General features: G+C 42.6%; 2 protein-coding genes across 2 annotated transcripts in view; both read left to right on the top strand.

Moving 5' to 3' along the window:
• The first annotated feature begins 638 nt into the window (after positions 1–638).
• Positions 639–20,610, top strand: part of neurl1aa (neuralized E3 ubiquitin protein ligase 1Aa) — a 74,760-nt gene continuing 54,788 nt past the window's right edge. The window contains exon 1 of the mRNA XM_069719109.1: positions 639–1,064. Coding sequence (XP_069575210.1) covers positions 983–1,064 — 82 coding nt within the window. The 5' untranslated portion in view covers positions 639–982. The remainder of the gene's footprint in view (positions 1,065–20,610) is intronic.
• Positions 5,608–20,610, top strand: part of LOC138633084 (STE20-like serine/threonine-protein kinase) — a 208,649-nt gene continuing 193,646 nt past the window's right edge. The window contains exon 1 of the mRNA XM_069719106.1: positions 5,608–5,622. The gene's annotated coding sequence lies outside the window, so the exon portion shown is untranslated. The remainder of the gene's footprint in view (positions 5,623–20,610) is intronic.

Below are 20,610 nucleotides of genomic sequence, written 5' to 3'. Positions count from 1 at the left end.
AATCATTCCTCTTTATTTCCGCTGTGTGGTTTGCTTCACTCATCAACATGAAATAATTCCACTGACATTTCACTCCCTTGAATTTTCCAATAATAATAATAATAATAATAATAATAATAATCAATGACTCTGATCAGATGTGGGATTGGGGTCACAACACTGTAGCCGACCTGCTGACTCCTGTTTAATCTGTTCTGAGACATAAAGCGTGACTTAAACGGCAGCTGTCATTGGTTGCTTTTGTTTGGTTGTTTATTGTTGATTTACACTAGATGGCAGCTTTACACAGTTCATGGACCGTGATGGAGCACCCATGATGCATGTGTGTTTTGCACGTTTGAGGTTGTTGTTGTTGTTTTTTAACAGGCTGAACGTTTGGACGAAAAGCAGGTGGGTCCAAGCAGAGCTGACATGTAGCTGGTAGATGATAGCGAGGCCTGTACACCTGGTTAATATTAGTTGGGTTTTTTTTTATGGTTTTTTTTTTTTTATTATTGTTTTAAAGCACAAATTTCCCCTCATTAAACCGAGCAGGCTACAAGTCTTCTCACGAAAAGCGCACTTGTTCAGTTCAAAATATTTTATTTTGAAATTTTTTTACAGTGTTCTTGTGAAACCAAATATGAAACTGATTTCGTTTTTTTTTTGTGTGTTGGGGGGGGGGGGGACTCATTGAGCTCGCTGAAGAGGATTAAACCGACCGTCAAAATTCCGCTGACGAAAAGACAAAAGCTGATCTCCGTCACATCCCCGCTGCACTCTTGACGCCTCACACCTGCGTGCCCGGCTGCCGCTTCCGCCTCTGCCATTTGGGTGATGACCGCAGACGTCATTTATATATTAAAAAACAACAACAACAACAACAACACGGCTGCATCTGCGGAGAGAGGGGGAAAGAGTTCATTGATCTACTTCTTGAGGAAAAGTGTCTCGACGTGCAGCCACCAGTCAGTGGTTGAACACTACCGTCCAGCATCCTGCCATGGGCAATAATGTGTCGGGCATCTCGACGCTACACAGAGGACAACAGCCGGGCTTCCACAGACTCCGAAACTCCCACAAAGGTCAGTGACCAAAACACCCCCCCCCCAAAAAAAACAACAACACACAGACAGAACTTCACGCCTAATTTGGCGTCAAATGAGGCAGCAGTTTATGCGTCCTCCGGCTGAATATGAAATCTAAATAGTAGTGAATGCTCCGTGCTGCATCCACTCTTCTCCTCTTGCTGCTGCTCCGGGATCAGCTGCCCGGTGGTGCTGAAGAACAGCTCCCGGCTCGGGCTGCAAGAGGCGGGCCTGCTGCTGCTGCTGCTGAGCTCCGGGCTGGTTCTGATGGTCCGGGCAGGTGACCTCATGAAACCGATACTCGTAAAAAAAAAAAAAAAAGTATGATAGTGAGTGATTTACAATAGGATTTGGACTGAAAACATTGTTACTGAACTTTATGTTAAGGGTCGTTATGGGAAAGTTGGGACGTCCCGGCTTGATGGAGGGCTTGTGTTCTGCTTGTTATGCTTATCATATGTACAAAATAAAATTATTGTGGTTTTAACACCCTTGTAGCACCTTGAGGAAACAAAACCAGTATCTGGAAAGGGTCTGTGGAGGGAAATTGTATTTTGAAAAAATAAAATAAAGGAGTTATAGTGAGATTTGGATGTTTGGATCCTCTGCAAGACCAGAATAATTCAATTTGAATTGATAAATCAGCATGAAACATAGTACTAGTGTACTTTACAAATAGACAAAACAACCACATTAAAATATCAAATTTATATCAAATGAATAATGCTAAAATTTGTGAATATATCATCCTGCAGTGGTAACAAAGCAAGAGAAAGTACATATAAGTGAAGGATAGTCGTCATTTCATGTCTGACCTGATTGTAAGATTTATCAAAAAGTAAAGTTTTAAGCCTGATAACTGAAGGTCCTGTCTCTTGTTTGACTCCTGGAAATTCTCAGAACTGAAAGAAAGACCAAAAAAAAGTTTAAAAAAAAAAGCAGGACTCATTGAGTTGGTAAATCCAGCCTTTCACTCGTGTTGACGTGAAATCAAGACTCTCCCTGTTTTAATCGTTTCAGTAAAAGTTTGACAGGTTTCCATTAAAGTCTCAGCAGAAGTAGTTTGTCCAGTTGACAAAAGAAGGACGAACTTGAAGGACCGTTTAAGGGACATAATTAGACGAGAATTGCTGCAGCAGAAATTTGGGTTGGCAGCAACAGAACCGACCTTCAGGCGAGGCTGTCTTGTCAAACTGCTCTTTTCTGAGGTCAAGACACGGTGATTGAAGTCATCTAAAGCAGTGTGTGTTGACGTGATGCTTCTACCTTGGTTCGTTGGATGACGTCATTGCTTCGGTGTTTTCTTCCCCGGATTGTGTCGGTATGTTGCTGGACTCGACTCTGTTGAAAGAGGATGCTGAGAATTGAAAGCTTGCCACAGTTTCCGGTGCGTATTTTAATTAGGTTTCCTCTGCTGCGCACAGACAAGGAAGGAAAATGAAGTAAGATCAAAGTTTGAGCATTAAGTAACAAAAACTAAAGTGAAACAATAAAATATGCTTTGTACAGCCCAAACAGCAACCAACAGTGACGGCTTGTGAACGAACGTTAAGTTGAGTTCACATTTTGGCTGTCGCCATCTTGCTAGTTCGGAGCGGTTTGGAGCAGGAAGTGACCATATTTGGACGAGGGAGGGGAGGAGCCAGCGGTGGATCTGACTTAATCTGATTGGAAACCTGACGATACTACATCCCGCCCACCGACAGCTGTAACCTGTAACAGGCCTGTTAGTCAAACAGACACGCCCCCAAAAAGTCTTTTGAGGCTTATTTTCTAATTGATGACAAGATTATTTTCAGATGGACTGCCAGAAAACCAGTAAATAGGAGTGACTTTAGCTAACAACACCAAGATAACTTGTGGAAAAGATGTATTGACTGAGAATTTTTACGAGAAGTTGAATGGGAGTCTATGGAGCCCGAGACTTTTTGGAGCCGACCTCTAGTGGCACTCTGTGGTATTGCAGTTTAAGGCGCTTTCGCATCGGCCTCATTTTTTCAGACCCGGAAGTTACGAACGCTTTTAGAAACAGTAAATGGGGTGAGACAAACAACCAAAAATAGAAAAGAGATATGAAAAGAGAAGTTCTCCTTTGAAACAACAGTCTAATGATTGTTGTTATTTTTTGAAAAAATGCCTGCAAGTAAACCAGAAGAAACTTTGAGTCAAGAGTTATAATTTCTCAAACTTTTTTTTTCACTGCATTCCCACTCTAGTGCTCCGTCCAGCACTCTCTGGGCTGAGTCCCGTGTGTCATGCAATCATGTAAAAGAACAAAATAATCCACCTCCACCGATCCCACTGCCACATCTGGATTACAGAGGGGGGAAAGCGGTGGGGGCCTGCGGGGGAGGGTTGGGGGACGTGGCGGGGGGAGGGGAGGGGAGGGGGGACATTTTAAACGAAGCTGTCATGGTGATAATCACCACAAGTGTACAGTTTGTCCTTTCACATCCTCTGTCTCCATCTCTGCGAGCGCACGCGGCTATTTTCACATCGCAGGAACGAGTGAGTCAGGCGAGAGGAGAGGCCCCCATTATTCAGCCAGGTTGCCTTGACGACTGCCCATAACATGCGCACAACAGTTCCCATGGTGACTGTTTCCAGAGTGCGTTATCAGCGGGAGATGATGGGCTGATTGGGAAGAGGAACCGCGGTCGACGTCACCGAGCGAGCCGTCCGGGGTTGAAAGGACGCGCTGGTGCCGCTCCGCGTCCCGGTCTTTATTAGAGCCGACGTTTGGACGGTGCACTGCGATTGGCTGGATGTGAAACAGAGATATCTGCAGATCAAAGCTCAGACTAGTGCTCTCAGTCGTGCACGAAGCTACGCACACACGCACGCACACGCGCGCCTCCTCGTGTTACATCCCAGAGACACACATTCCTTCAGCACAGACAAACATTATTTTGCTGTCAGCCGGATAAATGGCTTTTTTTTCCTCACAGTACTGCTGACTCAGCTTTGTGGCGATGAGTTCCCATTCACCTTCAAAGCATCTTCATCTCGTCTCTTACATAAACCACGAAACTACGACTCAAATACCTTAAAATATTTTGGCAGCTTTTCCTTCACAGCACTGCAGCGCCTGCTTCTATATAGTTATTAGTGCTGCTGGTTTTCTTTTTTGGAAATACAATATTTGGAGTTGAAATAAATAGATGAAATGATCAGTCAGTTGGCAGGAAAAATAATGTTTTTTTGTTTTTTTTTAGTTGAATGGAAGTCAATGGAGCTGGAGCCAACCTCTAGTGGCCCTCGGTGGTATTGCAGCTTAAGGAACTTCTCTGTTGTATCATTATTATAGAGCAGATTTTCTGGGGGCCGTCATTGTCGTCGTTGTTGCCGTTTGAAATGCTCTCGTGCCGGATGTGGGATTTTAACTTTTCTAATTCTAGCTGCCTGAATGCATGATTACACTTCAGAGATTAAAACTCGGAAGTACAAAAAAAAAAAAAAGAAGACTTTTAAAGTACCCGCAAGCTGCCGTGCTTGTATTCATGCTCACACAGTAATCGCTGCTTAGCTTTGTTCAAATTCAGTTTGAATATTCTCCCCCTCCACCCCCCCTCCCAAATGGAAAAGTGACATTCCTCCTGCATGAGCCTTGTCGTGTAATCGGCGATGCCAGTAAGCGCCGCTGGTCATGTGACCCGAGAGGCACGACTTAGACAGCAGTCCCCCTCAGGGTCGTCGTCGTTCTACTCGCACCTGAGTATTCGTGACCTTTTTGATGTAGTTTCTCCATTGATAGCGGTTTTGAGCTTTGATGTAGCAGCTATAATTTGATTTCTTTGTGAGAGCTGTAATTCCATCTGTCCAGCGGAGTTTCTGTCGTCCTCTGCTTCTTTTCCCTTCCACTTTACCAAACATAATCAGCTTTTCCAGATTGTCTCCTTCACGCCTGGCAATGTGACCAAAATATTCCAGTTTTTGTTTCGCAACCACTTTGAAGAGATCATTTTTGGATGGGTTCTCTTCACACTGGTTGTCAATCATCACCTTCGTCTTGCTTGCATTTAGAAAGAGGCCAGGCTTTTCGGCGGCCCCGGGACACGGTGTAGACAGCGGTCCCCCTCAGGGACGCAGTCGAACAACATTTTCTGGTCGCCGCCGCCGACACAAACGTGATGCCGGGAAGCAGTGTTCAAAACGCACACAGACGAGAGAAGAGGAGAGGAAACACACACAGATGTAGATGAAGAAGGCATGTAGCGTGATGTGTGTGCCAGACGTGGGAAATGTAAAATGCACCGCCGGACCACATTGTGGAGTAATTCCTCACGCGTGACTGACGGTTTAGTTCCGACCCATTTCTCCATCTGTTTTAGAGGTGAACCCCTTCAGTGCCGGAGCGCAGACTGGATATAAAAGCCAACGTAGCTTCCGTGTCTGAAAAATGAGGCCGATGCAGAAGTGCCTTAAGCTGCAGTACCACCGAGTGCCACTAAGGGGCCGGCTCCAAAACAAACGTCCACAGACTCCCGTCAATAACGTCAATAATTATAAAATAAGCTTAACAAAAATGTGTTTGTTTTTTTGGGGGGGGGGGGGCGTGTCTGTTTGATTGACAGGCCTGCGATGCAGTCAGGTCACAGCTATCGGTGGGCGGGACGTAGTATCGTCAGATTTCCAATCAGATCAGTCAGATCCACCGCTAGCTCCTACCCTACCTCCCCTGGTCACTTCCTGTTCCAAACCGCTCCGCCCTATCAAAGATGGCGGCGGCCCAAATTCCAAACTCGAGGCTTCGTAACGACCGTTCACAAACCGACGGGTGACGTCACGGTTGCCGCTTGTCAGGTCAGGTCATAAATGTGTAAGGCAGGTTGAATTATAAGCCAATTTGTTTTTGAACATTTATCCAACTAGAAGATGACTTCACGAGAAACGTCTTAACACCAAGAGGTCAAAGTCATCCGGACTCACGTCCACCAATCACAGCACAGATAAATACAAAGTGTTTTATTGGCCGCTCCATCGAGCCCGTTTACACAGAGACGGGAGCGAAGAGCCGAACAGGCAGTCGGAGCTGTACATCATCACCTCTTCATTAACGCAGGGCGACTCCGGCTCAGCAGATCCGGCTGTACGATCTGACCGCGAGGGCACCGCAAGGGCACCGCAAGGGCATGCTGCTACCTCATACACACATTCCTGTCCATAAACACACACACACACACACACACACACGACTGCTTCACATACTGTACAGCACCTGCTAGTGATGGCAGAAGTTACGGTCACCTCAAAACAAAAGATCAGGTCAGTTGTATTTGTCTCCGAGGGCTTTTGAACGTGTTTAGCCCTGAGTGACCTCTGACCTCAGATCTTCGGTTTAAAGAAATCAAATCTTCGATCCAACTTCCAGTCTGCCAAATGCGAGTGACAAACTGTCACAGGTGTCTGTTTCGCCTCTAGAATTAAAATGGATCGATTGGATAAAAGATGAAATGAAAGAAAAGTCTGACTTATCTTGAAGTAAACGACAAATCCTAACCCTGTTTACAAATGCTGATGAGACAATGTTTCTTGTAGATGTCACATTACTGACTCCACCGCTGTCAGCAAACGATTGTTGTACACAGGCTGCGTCATGGGAAATGTAAACCCTTCAAAATAAAAGGGTAGCAGAAGACCTTAGGTTTCAAAATAAAAGTTTGATTTTTTTTTTTTTTTTTGTACTTCAACTTTTTTTTCCCCACACACACACACACACACACACACACACACACACACACACACACACACACACACACACACACACACACACACACACACACACACACATACAACGACCGCCCTCCAAATGGCCCACAGCCGAGTTTTGGGTCACATGCCATCAGTTGGGAGCCCCTGCTTTAGACTATGCTCTCATTCGAGCAGCTTTTGGCCCTTTTTGACAAAAAAACAAAAACAAAAAAGCTCTGATATTGTGAAGCAGCATTGACAGAAATGGAAGAGGAACATTTCTCATGAATCCACCTTGGCAGCGTTCCCACATTAATCCGTGATGGTGGTTAACCCCTCCTGTTAACCTTTTGTGCTACGTCTACGCCGCGGTTTGTAATCACGTTACACCAGATACGAACAAATCGTGTTCTTTTTTTAAACCTGCAGCACCAGTTTACTGTTGCATTAGTGCAGATTTAACACCCCGAATTGAGTTCCTCTGCACATCTTCTATCATATCGCAGCAGAATCAAGTGTTTATCAGCTGAAGGACACCAAAACGTCCCGGAGAGCAAAGGGCAAGTGGAGCACAACGATTCATTTACGGCCTTTAATTGCGCAAATACACAAAGGTCTCACCGCGAGTGTGTTGTTTATTAAAAGTTGGGCAAAAAACAAACAAAAAAAACTACACTGTCAACCTCAACCAGCTGCACAGATGTCGCTGGATAACTGGTTTAAAGTGTTTGCAATCGACAGAGGGATCAAAAGTTCTGCTGTTTCCTTTGTAGAGTGAAAAAAATATAGTTAATAGTCCAATTTATATATTTCAGAACATAAGACAGCTCTCATCTATCACCACCCGAAGCACAATGACCACAACATCATCTACAGTATGTATCTTTTCCATAAAGCAATCTGGAACCGAAATGTGTTGTGGTTTTTTTTTTTCCTTCAAGCTGGACTTAAAACACCATTAAACGTAGTTTAATTTAATGACTCCTGTGATTTATTTTTTGTAATTATTTTCACGACTTAACCGTTGCGTTATTTCTCGTGATTATCTGGCCTCAGTTGTATCGTGTCTGAACGCTGACCGTGTGCTCGTCGGAACGGGAACATCCCGCGGTCTCAGAGGTCTCTCACGGAAAAATAGATCTCAACGAGGCTACCTGATTAAAATAAAGCTTACGATTTACTTTGTGCTAGATAACCTGTATTCGAACTTGTGCAAAACAAAAGCTGCAAAAGAGGAATATAACTCTTGAGTTTGGAAGCTTTTCTTCAGATTTTCGGTGAGAAGAATGCAGAGTTTGTTTGTGTGCAATGGGAAACTATTAGTCACATGAACCTCCGACCGGCCTAATCGCAACTAAGTGCATTGACTCTGTGGGGAGCGCTCATTAAAGGAAATTACTGTATTTGTTTTGAAATTAGTGGACTTCAGACCATATTTCAAGTGCCGAACAGCCAGAGTGGAGTCTTAAAAAACACTGATAATTCACCCGAGGAAATGTTCGGGAAACATTTCTCCGCTTCTTAACTATAGCAGCGACCTCTCCGTTTTATTTCTTCCTCGCTTTCTTTCTTCTTTTTTTTTGCGCGATGGTTCACCTGTCTTACATAACGTGACACTGACGGTTCAGCCGCCCGCCCGGAGCTGCTTTTTTTTTTTTTTTTTTAAACATCCTTAACACCTGCGTAAATAATAAAAACACCAATAGAGGGAGGTGATACCGGGCACATTGTCACTTCCCGAGAGGATCCGAGCTCCTCGGGCGGCGTAGCGCAAGCGCGCGCACTTTATCGACATAAAAAAAATTAATAAAAAAAAAAAGACGGGCGGGCTAGACAGTTGCCTGAACGAGATGAGCTCATCAGGTTCGACGATGTGTCATACTTACATAAGCGAAGGCGAGGAGCTATCACAAGATTGTTATTAATGCTTTTTGAATTGCTCAGGAGTGCCTCGGCGATGATGATGCATTGTTTTGCTCCGGAATATAACAGCAACCCGTTATATTATTATAATAAATAGTCTGTGTCTTGTTGTGTTCGAAAACACGAGGTGAAATTGATCAAATGGCTCTTTTTTTTTTATTCCTACAACATAGAAATGGTGATAAATGCATTCGCGTAATGGGCTTTGCTGTTTGCTCTCTTGCTCCGCTGATATAGCATTCCCTCTCGGTGATGAAAACCAGAACAGAATATCAGAGCGCTTTGTTAACCCAGGGTATTGTAACTGTCATGTATCAACTTCCTTTTATAAAGACGGGCCGGCTTGCCTGCCTGCATGTGACAGATGTATGTTTTTGATGGCGCTTTGCATCATTGACGAGCAACTTGCACTCGCGCACTCGGCGGCTCCACAGATTGGAAGTGGAATAATTAAGTCTGCTTGAATCATGAATCATGTGTCTTCCGCTCACATAGAAAAAAACAAAACCTGGTGACTCATGTGAACCTATGGAGTGTTTTTCTGATGCAGGAAACAGCATGTTAAATTGAGCCCAGTGATTCATACGGTACAGTCTTTAATGTGTGTGTGTGTGTGTGTGTGTGTGTGTGTGTGTGTGTGTGTGTGTGTGTGTGTGCGCGTGCGGCTTGTGCATGCTTTTTAAAAAATCAGCATCAAGGTGAACAGAAGCGTCAAAGGAGGGGAAGCCGTGAATTCCCGATTCTTGGAGTGTGTCCTAAACAAAATGGAGGTGGATAATTCATGGCTTTTTTTTTTCTTTTTTTTTTTTAGTTTGTTTGTTGACAGAAAAGAACGAGATACACACAAACGAGGGCTGATTAAAGGATTCAGAGACGGTTCCTGTTGAACAGAACGCAGCGCAGCGATGCACGCGGAGCAGGAGGAAGCTGTAACCTTCGTGAGGAAGTACACAGCTCACATTTTCATGACCACTCCTACGATGTCATCATTGACTGGAAATTTGAGCAGAGAAACACTGATTTTGGGTCCATTTTTGGGATGGACAGTCTGACAACCTTCTAACTCTTGAACAACGAGATTATTAATGGATATCCCCTAACAAAGCCAACAAACAGCTAATTTTGCTTAAAAAAAAACCAGTTAAACTCAAGTTAACAAACAGCTAACAACCCTCAGAAGGTCCCAGTAGAACTCGGTGTTGACAGTCTGACCCCGGAGGACCCAAAATCGGATGTTTTCTCTGCTCCAGTTTCAGGTCCGTGGTGAAATCGTAAATGTTCACGTACCAGCGGTCAGGAAAACGTGTGGAACTCAGGTGCTGACGTTGATCAAGAGACATAACTTTGAATACTTCCTCATGAAGGCTATCGCTCCCTCTTGCTCCGTGCGCATCACTTTGCTGCCCTCCGTTTATGCGCAACAGGAACAGTTTCTGTAGAATTGGGGATCAATGTGGGGCCCACAGCTCATTTTTGCCCCCGTGTCCCACTGCTTGGTTCATCCGTCTCTGTATTTGTAATCTTTGAGCATGATTTTTTTTTTTCCTCGTGTACTTTTTGTAAAGATGGAGAGACTGAGAATAGTTTCTTTCAAATCATATGCAGATGAACAGAAACTGAAGAGAGCGCAGCGTCAACCAGGTGGAACCATGTTCACAAATGTTAATTCTCCCACTGTTGCCTCTAATGATTTGTGCAATGGAAATAATGTTTTACAATAATTGAGTAATCTTGTGTGGCACCGATAATGGCTTCATTCATGTCTGATAAAATCTTGTTATTCAAACAGGATCAACTGAAATAGAACAAATTGGAGTTGTTACAGTTGGTAAATGAGCTGACTTGGAAAGGCCGACACCTCATTGTAACGCGACCTAACGTAAAATGTGAGAAAAAAAAGTTTTTCTTTCTGACCAGAGCACCGAACAATTCACTTTTCTACATGGCAGCGCATCAAAAGAAGCATATCAGCAACACAAGTAGTTTTGATTGTGCAATTTTTTTTTTTTTAAAAAGAAAGAAGTTGGAATGGAAGTTAGAAATGTGGAAGTAAATGTTGGCAACGTGACAAGTCAATCATCATGTGAAGTGATGCTTTTCTTCCTGTTGCGAGCGAGCGTTGAAACCCTTTGTGACAGGGGAGTGATTATTTTCAAATTAAGAGGGCGAATAATACCTTCAAAACACATTTAAAATTTCATTTGGCAGGAGGTGCAGGAAAAGGAAACAGTAAAATGTGGGTTTGGTGTGATTGTCAAAGGTAAATACCAGCGTTGTATAGTAAAAACAACATCTGACAAAATGTCTGCAGTTAGTTTACAGTTCCTTTGAGCTATTTGTTTACTCCAGGAGAAGAGCGTCACTCAAATCAACTGGCATTGTGATTTTGAAGAGAAGCAAACAATACAGCTTGACGCAAGGTGTTTCTTTTGTTTTTTACTAAATTTGGCTGAATGGCATGGAGAGGGAAACTGCTTCACTCTTAAGTGACAAAAAAAAAAAAAAAAAAAAAAAAAATCTGACGGTAAAAAACTGTAAAACAACAAAATTTGGAAAAAGGAGTCATGACTAGTTCATTTCTGGAAGGTTTGAATAAAGCAGTGTAGATTGATTTGTTTTTAGCTTGTGGGGTGAGGCTTAATACTAAAAAGAATATTCTGCTGTAATATATAATAAAATTTAAAAAAAGATTTGTGGCCATCGCTCACGGGCTACTAGAAATAATATCATGGGCAATGGAAGCAAATAAACAGGAATACGTTTGACTCAGTTTCAGCTCTCCTGTATTTTTGCTTTCGTAGGCAAGAAACTAGCATTTCTAGGATAGTTGTTAACATACTTAAACGAACATCCCTAGTCACTTTCTCTAGGCTAGCAACTACCATTTCTAGGATAGTCAGTAGTATCCTTTACGTCGAAACTAGCATTCCTAAGCTAAATGTTTAAATTGTATTTATTTATTTTTTGTGTATATAGTTTGTGTGTGTATTTATTCATTGGTTTTAATTTTTCTAAAAAGATCTTTTCATCTATCTTATTGTATGTAATGTTTTCTTATTGTGTGCACTTTTTTTTTTCCCCTAACTGTTTCTATGCTGCTGTTACGACTAAATTTCCCCACCGTGGGGTTAATAAAGTCCAATCTACTCTCATCGAATGTGAAACGTGTACTGACAGTAGCCTTATTTTTGGTTATGGTAAACTACATAAATGTGCCACTTTATATTCTGTTTTAAAGGAACTATTTTCTTTTATAAGAGAAAAGACTTCGGGGGTGAAACTCTCACAGTATCTTAAGGAGACTTCTCCTCTAGAAAATTAGTTTGAAAGTGTTTGTTTTGGTTTCCAGGCATGAAAGTAAATTCTATTAAACTGGCATTTTCCCCTTAATGTCACTGCATATGTGTGGTAAAGTTGAACATATTCATGTGGACGTGGGAGGCTGTTTTGTCGACTTCCTCTTTCTGTGGAGGTCAGCTCCTCCAAACAAACAGGGAGGCGGGTTGCTCCCATATCGCAGAATGGCATCAATAAAACACATCTGTCATTTGTGCATAAAAACCAGGCTGTGTTCTCATCTTTATGGAGGCAAGTCAACACGTCTCTGCGCTCGGACAGCAGTTTACACGGTGTGTGACAATAAAGGTAATTGTATCCTGGTTGTAATGCAGGTATAGGAAAAAAAAAAAAATCCCCAGAAAGGCCCCGGCAGCAAGGAACTAAATCAACTCTAAAGTGAATACGTCTTTAGTGTTAGTGGTGTGTGAATGGGGAGATGGGAGCACTTTGTTCCGCTGATGGTGGCATGATGAGAAGACAATCAAATCTGAAGTGCAGCACACAACGTGATTTTTTTTTTTGGTCTCTCTTCACCTCCGTCGCTCCCAAAAAAAAAAAAAAAAAAAAAAAAGCTGCCGAGCTGCCATTCAAACGCACACGCGAGCGCTTGCTTTCAAATAATTGGACGAGTGCAACACAAAGAGGGACCCCCCCCCTCCATCCCCCTGCAGCCGGCTGCTCTGCAGAGCCGCTGTAGTGTATCTGATGGGATAATCTGCGTGTTGTGCTGCGGCCCATGTGAGGAAGGGATTACATATTTATTTGGGGAGTTTTCATCCCGCCTTCACCATCTGTCACCAGTAGTGTGGCTGCGGGACATTTACAAGGAGCTTTACAGTGGGGTGATAGGATGAGAGTGGGTGTGACAGAGACTCTATGAATGAGCGTGTACGAGGGAGAGAGAGGGAGAGGGAGGGAGAGAGGGAGGGAGGGAGGGGGAAAGAGGAATAGGACGGTAGTCTACTTGAGAAACGGTCACATCCCAGGATCCGGTTGTAAACCTTTTAGAGCATAAACCCACCTGCACTTTCACAACCACCACTGAATCCCCCCACCCCTCCCCTCCCCCGACATCTGCTGTGGAGTTATGCTCCATAAAGAGAAAAGTTTGTCAGTAGTGTGAGACTTTTTCTGACGCCGTGTGCTGGAAAAGAGAAGTCACTTCATAGATCCTCTTTGTTTGTTTTTAAGGGTGATAAAAAGCCAACTCAGCACTGAGGTCATAAATCGCATCCCTGTCACTTATGATAGCTGCAACTAAATGGGTGGTCTGGTTCACTTTGGTCGTGACACACCGAGTAAGAAAAAGAAAGGCCCGTTATTTATAGGAAAAAAAAATACAAAAGTATTGTGGACTTTGTTGACTTTTTCATATTCTGTGTGTGAAATTTTACATTTTACATGAGCGTACTGTTGAAAAACGATGAATGCTCTTACGGGACCTGACACAGATAATAAAAAGCTAGCGCATGTGTGCATTTCATGTGACATGTGTTTCAATCAACCGGCCAAATAAAAGATCAATATTCACCTTCCTTTGAGCTCCATTTTGGTCTCCACCAACTCGTAAAAAGGAAACGGGAAAAAGATAATGGCTTTTCCTGTTGCACAATGCTCCGATGTGTGTCGAAACGTCGGTGCTAACTTTGTCTGTCTGCCACTTAGTCTCAGTGTAACGTTGTTTGTTTGCCGTTTTTGCTCGGAAAGCAGCTTAATGCAAAGCAATGCTTAACGAATGAGTTTGAATCAAAACAACAACAACGACGAAAAAGTTGCGGTCCAGAAAACCAAAACAATGAGCTGAAAGACGCTCCAAAATGCTCCAAAATATCTGAGGAACTGAAGTTCACCTTTCACATAGCACCTAGTCATGTTTATGTTTTTATTTTTTTAATTGTGCAGCTTTAACATTAAGATACAAGTAAACATGACCAATTATTGTTAAATCTGAGCTGATTCTTGGAGTCTCTGGTTTATTATCTATTTTGTAGAAAACAACTTTGATTCTGATTTGTGCTTCAGATCCCTTTTGATTGGTGGCTCTTGAATATTCTTGCCTGATCAACAAGGATGACCTGAATCTGCATCTGTAGAAACTGGATCTTTTTTGCCTTTTTTTCACAGAAAATATTTGCTTTGGGGGTTTTGAATTGAGAAATTTCCTTTGGAATATTGTGAAATATCGCCAGGCGTGTGCACATTGCCGGGAATGACAGATTTCCGTTTTCCCAGGATTTCTACGAGCACCTCTGCTCCGCAGTATCCACTTGTGGTTCGTCTCACAGCATTCTTTCTGTTGACTTCATTTCCTTTCTGGCAGCGCACAACATTTTTTTTTTTTTTTTTTTTTTCGATAACAAAGGCTTCGCACCAAAAAGCTTCAGCAATCATGTGTCGTTAGCAAATATTTTTCCTCGTCCGTATGTTCTTCTACCGCAAAGCTGCTAGATTTACTCACGGAGACCGACAAAACATCCTGTGAGCAGCAGCGGGCTCCTTGCAACGACTGTTAGTTCATCCCTTCATCTACCTCTGCACATGGCTCTCAAATGGAGACTTACTATCCAACAAAACTTTGAATAGGTAACTTTTCCTTAATCTCTTTAATTCGATTTTCTGTTGTAACTAAGACCTACTGTAGCTCAGCTCGTTGTTTGGACTTTCTCTGCCAAACCTTAACTTCTTTAGCTCCTCCAGCACCCCTGGCCACAGATTATCTCTTATTTTTACAAATTGTTTTAAACGCTGCCAGAGTAAAGCTCCATTGCTCTATTTTAAAAGGTGGAACGGCTTCAGCAGTGTAATGCAGCGATATCTGCTGTTACGTAGCTCAGAGGCACACCGAGTTTAACAACAGCACTCCTCTGACCTGCCTTATATTCAGACTTTACTGCATTTCTGCCCGTTTGGTGCCAGTTTTAGTTTGTCAACACTTTAAATGTTGTGCTCTTCTTGGGTTTTTTTTTGTTTTTTTTTTGTGCAAATCATTAAAAACTAAAAACTGCAATTCAGTTCTCAAACACCTGCTCAATGCAGCTAAACAGGGTCCAACTGTGAACCCCGTGTCAGGTGACGCTCTGCTAACCGGGAGGAAGAAGGCATGAGGTGCATTTCTGTCTCTTAGTAAAAAAAAGAAAGTCTTTTGTAGCCTTTTTTGTGTCTTTGTTGCTATTTTGTATATCTTTGCAGCCAGTGTCAATATCTTTGTTGCCGTTTTGTGTCTCTTTGTAGCCATTGCAGTCTCTTGGTAGCCATTTTGTGTCTCTTTTTGGTCATTTTGCATCTCTTTGTGGCAATTTTGTGTTTGTCTGTCGCAATTGTTTTCTCTGTGTTGCTATTTATGTATCTCTTTATAGTCAATTTACATGTCATTGGAGCCATTTTGTGTCTGTTTTTGGTAATTTGGCATGTCTCTGTAGCCTTTTTGTGACTCTTTGTGGCGTTTGTTGTCTCTCTGTTGCTATTTCGTATCTTATTGTAACCATTTTGCATGTCTTTGTGGCCATGGTTGTCCCTTTGTGGCCTTTTTACATCTTGTAGTCGTTTTGTGTCTCACAGCAGTCGTTTTTAGTTGTATTTCCTCTGTGCAGTCGTTTTGTGTCTCATTATAGTGTTTCTTTTTTGTCAGTTCCCTTTGTGGCTGTTTTGCCTCTTTTTTGTGGGTTATTTTCCATCTCTTTGTGGTCAGTTAATTGGCTTCCCAACTAGAAAGTGTCTTCATTCAGTGCTCTCAGCACTTTTACCACTGATATTCTCTCCCGATTGACCCGAAGCTCACCCACCGGCTCGGAGATGCAACGCGCTGTCTTCTGAGGAAGAGCTGCAGGAAAGCAGCAGGGAAATGGAAAGAAGATAATCTCGTGTCTTATGACTGTCCTAGAAACAGTCTGATTAAATACCACAAGGATGCTAGAACAGCACAATCACAGGGTCCCTCTGGCATCTGGATCGCTGTAGAAGAAGTACGCTTCTCTTCTTATCTCTCAAATCGTTTCCGTTATCTAAACTTGTCTTGCCTTCTTCTTGACCTTTTCTGAGTGTCTCTGATCAGTTTTTAGCCCGGGCCCGGCGCTGTTTGTATTACATAACCTGCTCTTTTAAAGGTGCCAACTGATTAACTGCTGATATTTGATGTCAAATCTTGTATAATGATCGTAGTACTATGTATGCTTCGCTCGGGCCGTATCATTCAGAAACACGGCGTCTCCTTCCATTGCTTCACGAGTGACATAATGCAATGACATCATATCTCTGAAGCCTCAGGGACATTACACGCAGTGTGGAAGCACATTTTGAAGGTGACGCAAAACAAAACTGTGTTAATTCTCTGGTTTGTTTACATCCCGAAGAAAGAAGCTGAAGACTGATGCAGTTTTACGCAAATAGCCAAAACTTACAGCGTTCCTTTTTTCAATTACTCCCTTTAGATTTTCTTGTTCTTGGTGTGAATAAAGATAGTTATCTATAAATCAGCTGTGTGTTTGGAGCCGTCGTCAGACTGCAGCATAAAATTGGAATGACTGTGATTTCTTTATTATGACTATAGTCATGAGAACATATCTACTAGTTGATTGAGTTTAAATCGAGTTTAAGTCAATACAAAAGGATTCCTCAAGTCTGAGTGGATCCAAATGGTGCTCGTGGTACCATCTCCTTTCGCTTTCACTGAAGCTCATGCTCAGGTCTGAGCTGTAGGAACAAGAGCAAAACATGCCCTGAAAAAAACACACACAAAAAAACCTCAATCTGCTTATCTCTGTTATGGTCCCAAGTGAGCGGAGGAACAAGTGGTGCTCGTGGTATCATATCCTTTCGCTTTCACCGTCTGTATAATTGCTTCTGAAGTTTATTTTATTTTCTGTTCATTTACATTTGTTCCCATAGCACTATTATTATTCTTATACTGCTGCCATTTCCCACCATTCAAAATAAGTAATAGCATCAGTATTCTCTTTTGGTCAGTTCTGGCTTTGTCCCCCTTAAATCAGGTTTTTCTTTTGTTGAACATCCATGTAGGCTATATGTATATATACTGTACATGTCGGTGTTGGCAGGCTTCCGATGGATCGGGTCAAAAATGTTGTGCCCATTGAAATCCTTTAGAACACACCTCAATGCCGTTGTAATATTAAGACAACAAATGCAAATTAGCTCGCTAACAGCAGTGCTAGCTGTGCTCTCGTTGATCGGCGCAGGACAGTTCAAAAATACTTTGTCAGCGTTATGCAAAAACACGAAAAGATTGTGGTTTGAGTTAGAACAAGTCATTTCATGAAAGTAAAGTTACATACATCACATAAATTACATTTAAATGACTTAAAAATAATTCACTTTGACCTTTTCTCAGAGGCTTTAACGCCGGTCCACCCCAAACACCGGTTTGCACCCCAGATGTACGTACGTGTACTTTTCACGCCTGGACGAGGCTAAACCCGACAACTGACCGTATCACCGGATGTACCGACAGTTGTATTTAATGTGATCAAGAGATGCCGCAGTGAAATTTTCGCAGTTCGATGTAACGTCAATGGATTCATTAAAAAACTTTCGACGCCACCAATCTCCTAATCCTGTATTAATCCTCCACAGGATATGTTTGACATTTTAGTGTGTTTTCATCAGTCACACATCCATCCACTCTAGCAACCCCGTGACTTCCCCAATCCTCTGTACCCTTAAGCTCCCGGGTCCCTGCTGAATCCTGTGACTCCACTATCCTTCCAGTCTTTTAAAGAAAAGCAGGAAACATCTTCTTGTGTGTGTGTGTTGCTGTCTTGTTGGAAAGAAATTCGTACTCAGGTCTGAGCTGTGGGAACAAGAGCAAAACATGCCCTAAAAAAAAAAAAAAAAAACATCTCAATCTGCTTATCTGTGTTATGGTCCCAAATGAGCAGAGGAACAGATTAGCCTCGGGTAATATCTTATGTGGCCTCTCCTGTGTCTAATTAAAAGCCCATCGTTTTAGTGAGTACATATAAAGCAACGGTGGAAGTGATTTTCATGCGGAGCTGTGCCAGCTCTGTGGGATGGTCACAACACTTTCAAGAACTCCATTTTCTTTTGATCTCATTTGCAGCTCAAAACCAGCTCCTCGAGGATCTGAATACGGCATAAATAAAAAAAAACCTAGAGAGAGAAGACGAACGCAGGTTGTAAATGTGATAAATGAGAGGAATGATGAAGTGGGGGCCACATAAACGGATAAAAAAAAAAAAAAAAAAAGAAAGCTCTGGTAATCTTCCGGAGTGTCTGGAAGTATCCGTTTGCAAAACGTGACAGGAGCCAGCGGGTGTCGAGAAAGATACCCTGTGCTGACTCACGGACGCTACGGCTTTTGGAAAACCACTAAACCAGCGGGGCCACTGATTGATGGCGCCGAAAATCCATGCAAACGGATTCATATGGTTCCCCGTGCAGCAGCTGCCCCGTATTAATCTAATGTAATGAAAAATAAACACCCCATCATGATCGGAATTGCAATTTAAAAGTCTCGGTGATCTGTTCTGGGAGGAATTGCAACCACATGTACTCCTGCCTGAAAGAGAGGGGCTACAGGAAACAATGAGTTTGCTCATAAAATCTTGTTTTTGGTTTTGCTTTTCTGGAACACGTGTTCTTAACTAAGGCTGTAGGAATGGCAATGCCAGTCTGTTGTTTGGTTGCACCGGGGCACCAAATTGGTCCAAAAATATCCCAACAACTATTGGCATTAAACTTTGTACAGAAACTTTTTTTTCCCTGGCAATGAAGCTTCATTGATCCCCCGAACGGCAATTTATAGTGTCACTGTCACATCAGCTCAGCTTAGCGTAACAGAGACACTGGAAACTGGTAAAAGCATGGCTTTCTACAACAGTTGCAAAAAAAACCAGCAAGTCACTAAAACACGGCAAATTGTTGTTTTTATGTTGCCTTTTGTTCAGAGTAGACGAGGCATGTTAATAAGTAGCATTTAGAGGTGCTGGCACGGAAATGTTCTCTGCCTACTGGACTGAACCGGGCTGGTTGTTTCCCTGTTCTTTATCTTATGTACTTACCCTTGGTGGTAACCAATATCGAAGGCCGCTAGAGGGCTACGTACGTACTCATAGAACTGGAGTTACGCCCAGTAACTACACACAGTCTTCGGGCAACTGCACATAACTAGCACGCTAACACTCAAAAAATAGGCTAGCTAAGATGGTCAAAACTGTAACCTTTGCCCTTTTGAGCAGACTGGCCAGCAGATGTTAGCATTGTAGCTTAAAGCCCCACTGTGCCTCAGGGAAGCATTAGCACGGTGTAATGCTGCCTTCGAATGCAGAGTATGTGCACGGTATGCTTGGCATTTGAGTGGTTACGCTGTGAGAACACCAATGCTAAGCTAGCAACACAGATGCTAAAAGACCGCGGTGCTATTTGCATGTAGAGGCAACAGAGGCTAACGCTTAGCGAGCTTGCAGGCAGGTGACATAATGCAGGAACAGCAAAGGCAATTATTATGAATAAACAAAAAATGAACTTCCATGGCCATTTTTCAGAACATTTCAGTCAACATGGAGCTTTAAAAAAAAAAAAAAAAGTCAATGTCATAAATAACAAGAGGGCAGCGCTCGTAGGGACTCTTCTCGGGAACACAGGCAAACAACTCTTGGTATTTTATTTCAGCATATTTCTAATATAGCACCATACTTACACCAAGCAACGCGTTGTATTGAATTACAAGCTTCATTGTTAAGTCAAATCCTTTGATAGCCACCACGTTACTCCCCGGCCCACATGAAACCCATCACTCCTCACTTGCACATTTTGCGGCAGCGTATCACACTGTAATGGTATTCTCAGATCCTCGGCACACAGAGACAATAAGGCATTTCTTTGCAACCATCCGGCCCAAGGCCGGAGCAGCTCTGGAAGATATTAAAGCAGAGTGACAGATCTAATTATCACCTCCCCACTTCTCCTGCTCCAACTCTGATGAAAAGTACTACATTACACTAGACATCCCGTGCCCTCAAACTAACTTTCACCTTTGCTAATAACTAAGAGTGTAGTTATCTGGACTACCTGCTGAGGGCATGTCTCAGAATAGGCAGAGTGAGATTTGCAATAAGGCCGGATTTATGAAAAGAGGAAACCATCATTATTCCAACACTCGCTGCAGTGGCTGTGCAAATGCCCCCCTACCTGCTGTTTCTCACCTTTCTCCCCTCTTATTCCACATTTTTGTCTTACTTTTACTTTTTTTTTTTTTTACAGCTGTGCTTGAAAGTGTGTGAACTTCTAAAAGGTCATTCATACATCGGGGGAAATCATTCCAATATAACAGATCCGTGAGTGGCAGAAGTAGGTGAACTGGTAGTAATTATTTGAAGGGGGAAATTAGAGTATGGTATTTTCAGTCAATGGGATGATGATCAGCTGTGAGCGGATGCCCTGTTTCATTCAAAGAACAGAAAGTCTGATCTTCTCAACACATGTTTTGTAGAAGGGCATCGGTGCACAAACAAAAGGAGATTTCTGAGAACTTCAGAGTTGTTGATGCTCATCAGGCTGGAAAAGTTTACAAAACCATCTGTGAAGACTTTGGACTCCCATCAATCCACAGTCA

Source organism: Brachyistius frenatus, unplaced genomic scaffold, assembly GCF_029030835.1.
Source record: "Brachyistius frenatus isolate BFR_SWC_R1_liver_20210118 unplaced genomic scaffold, ASM2903083v1 Contig_206, whole genome shotgun sequence".
Classification (NCBI taxonomy): domain Eukaryota; kingdom Metazoa; phylum Chordata; class Actinopteri; family Embiotocidae; genus Brachyistius; species Brachyistius frenatus.
Note: the sequence above shows the minus strand (reverse complement) of the source record. Positions and strands in the feature narration are given on the sequence as shown.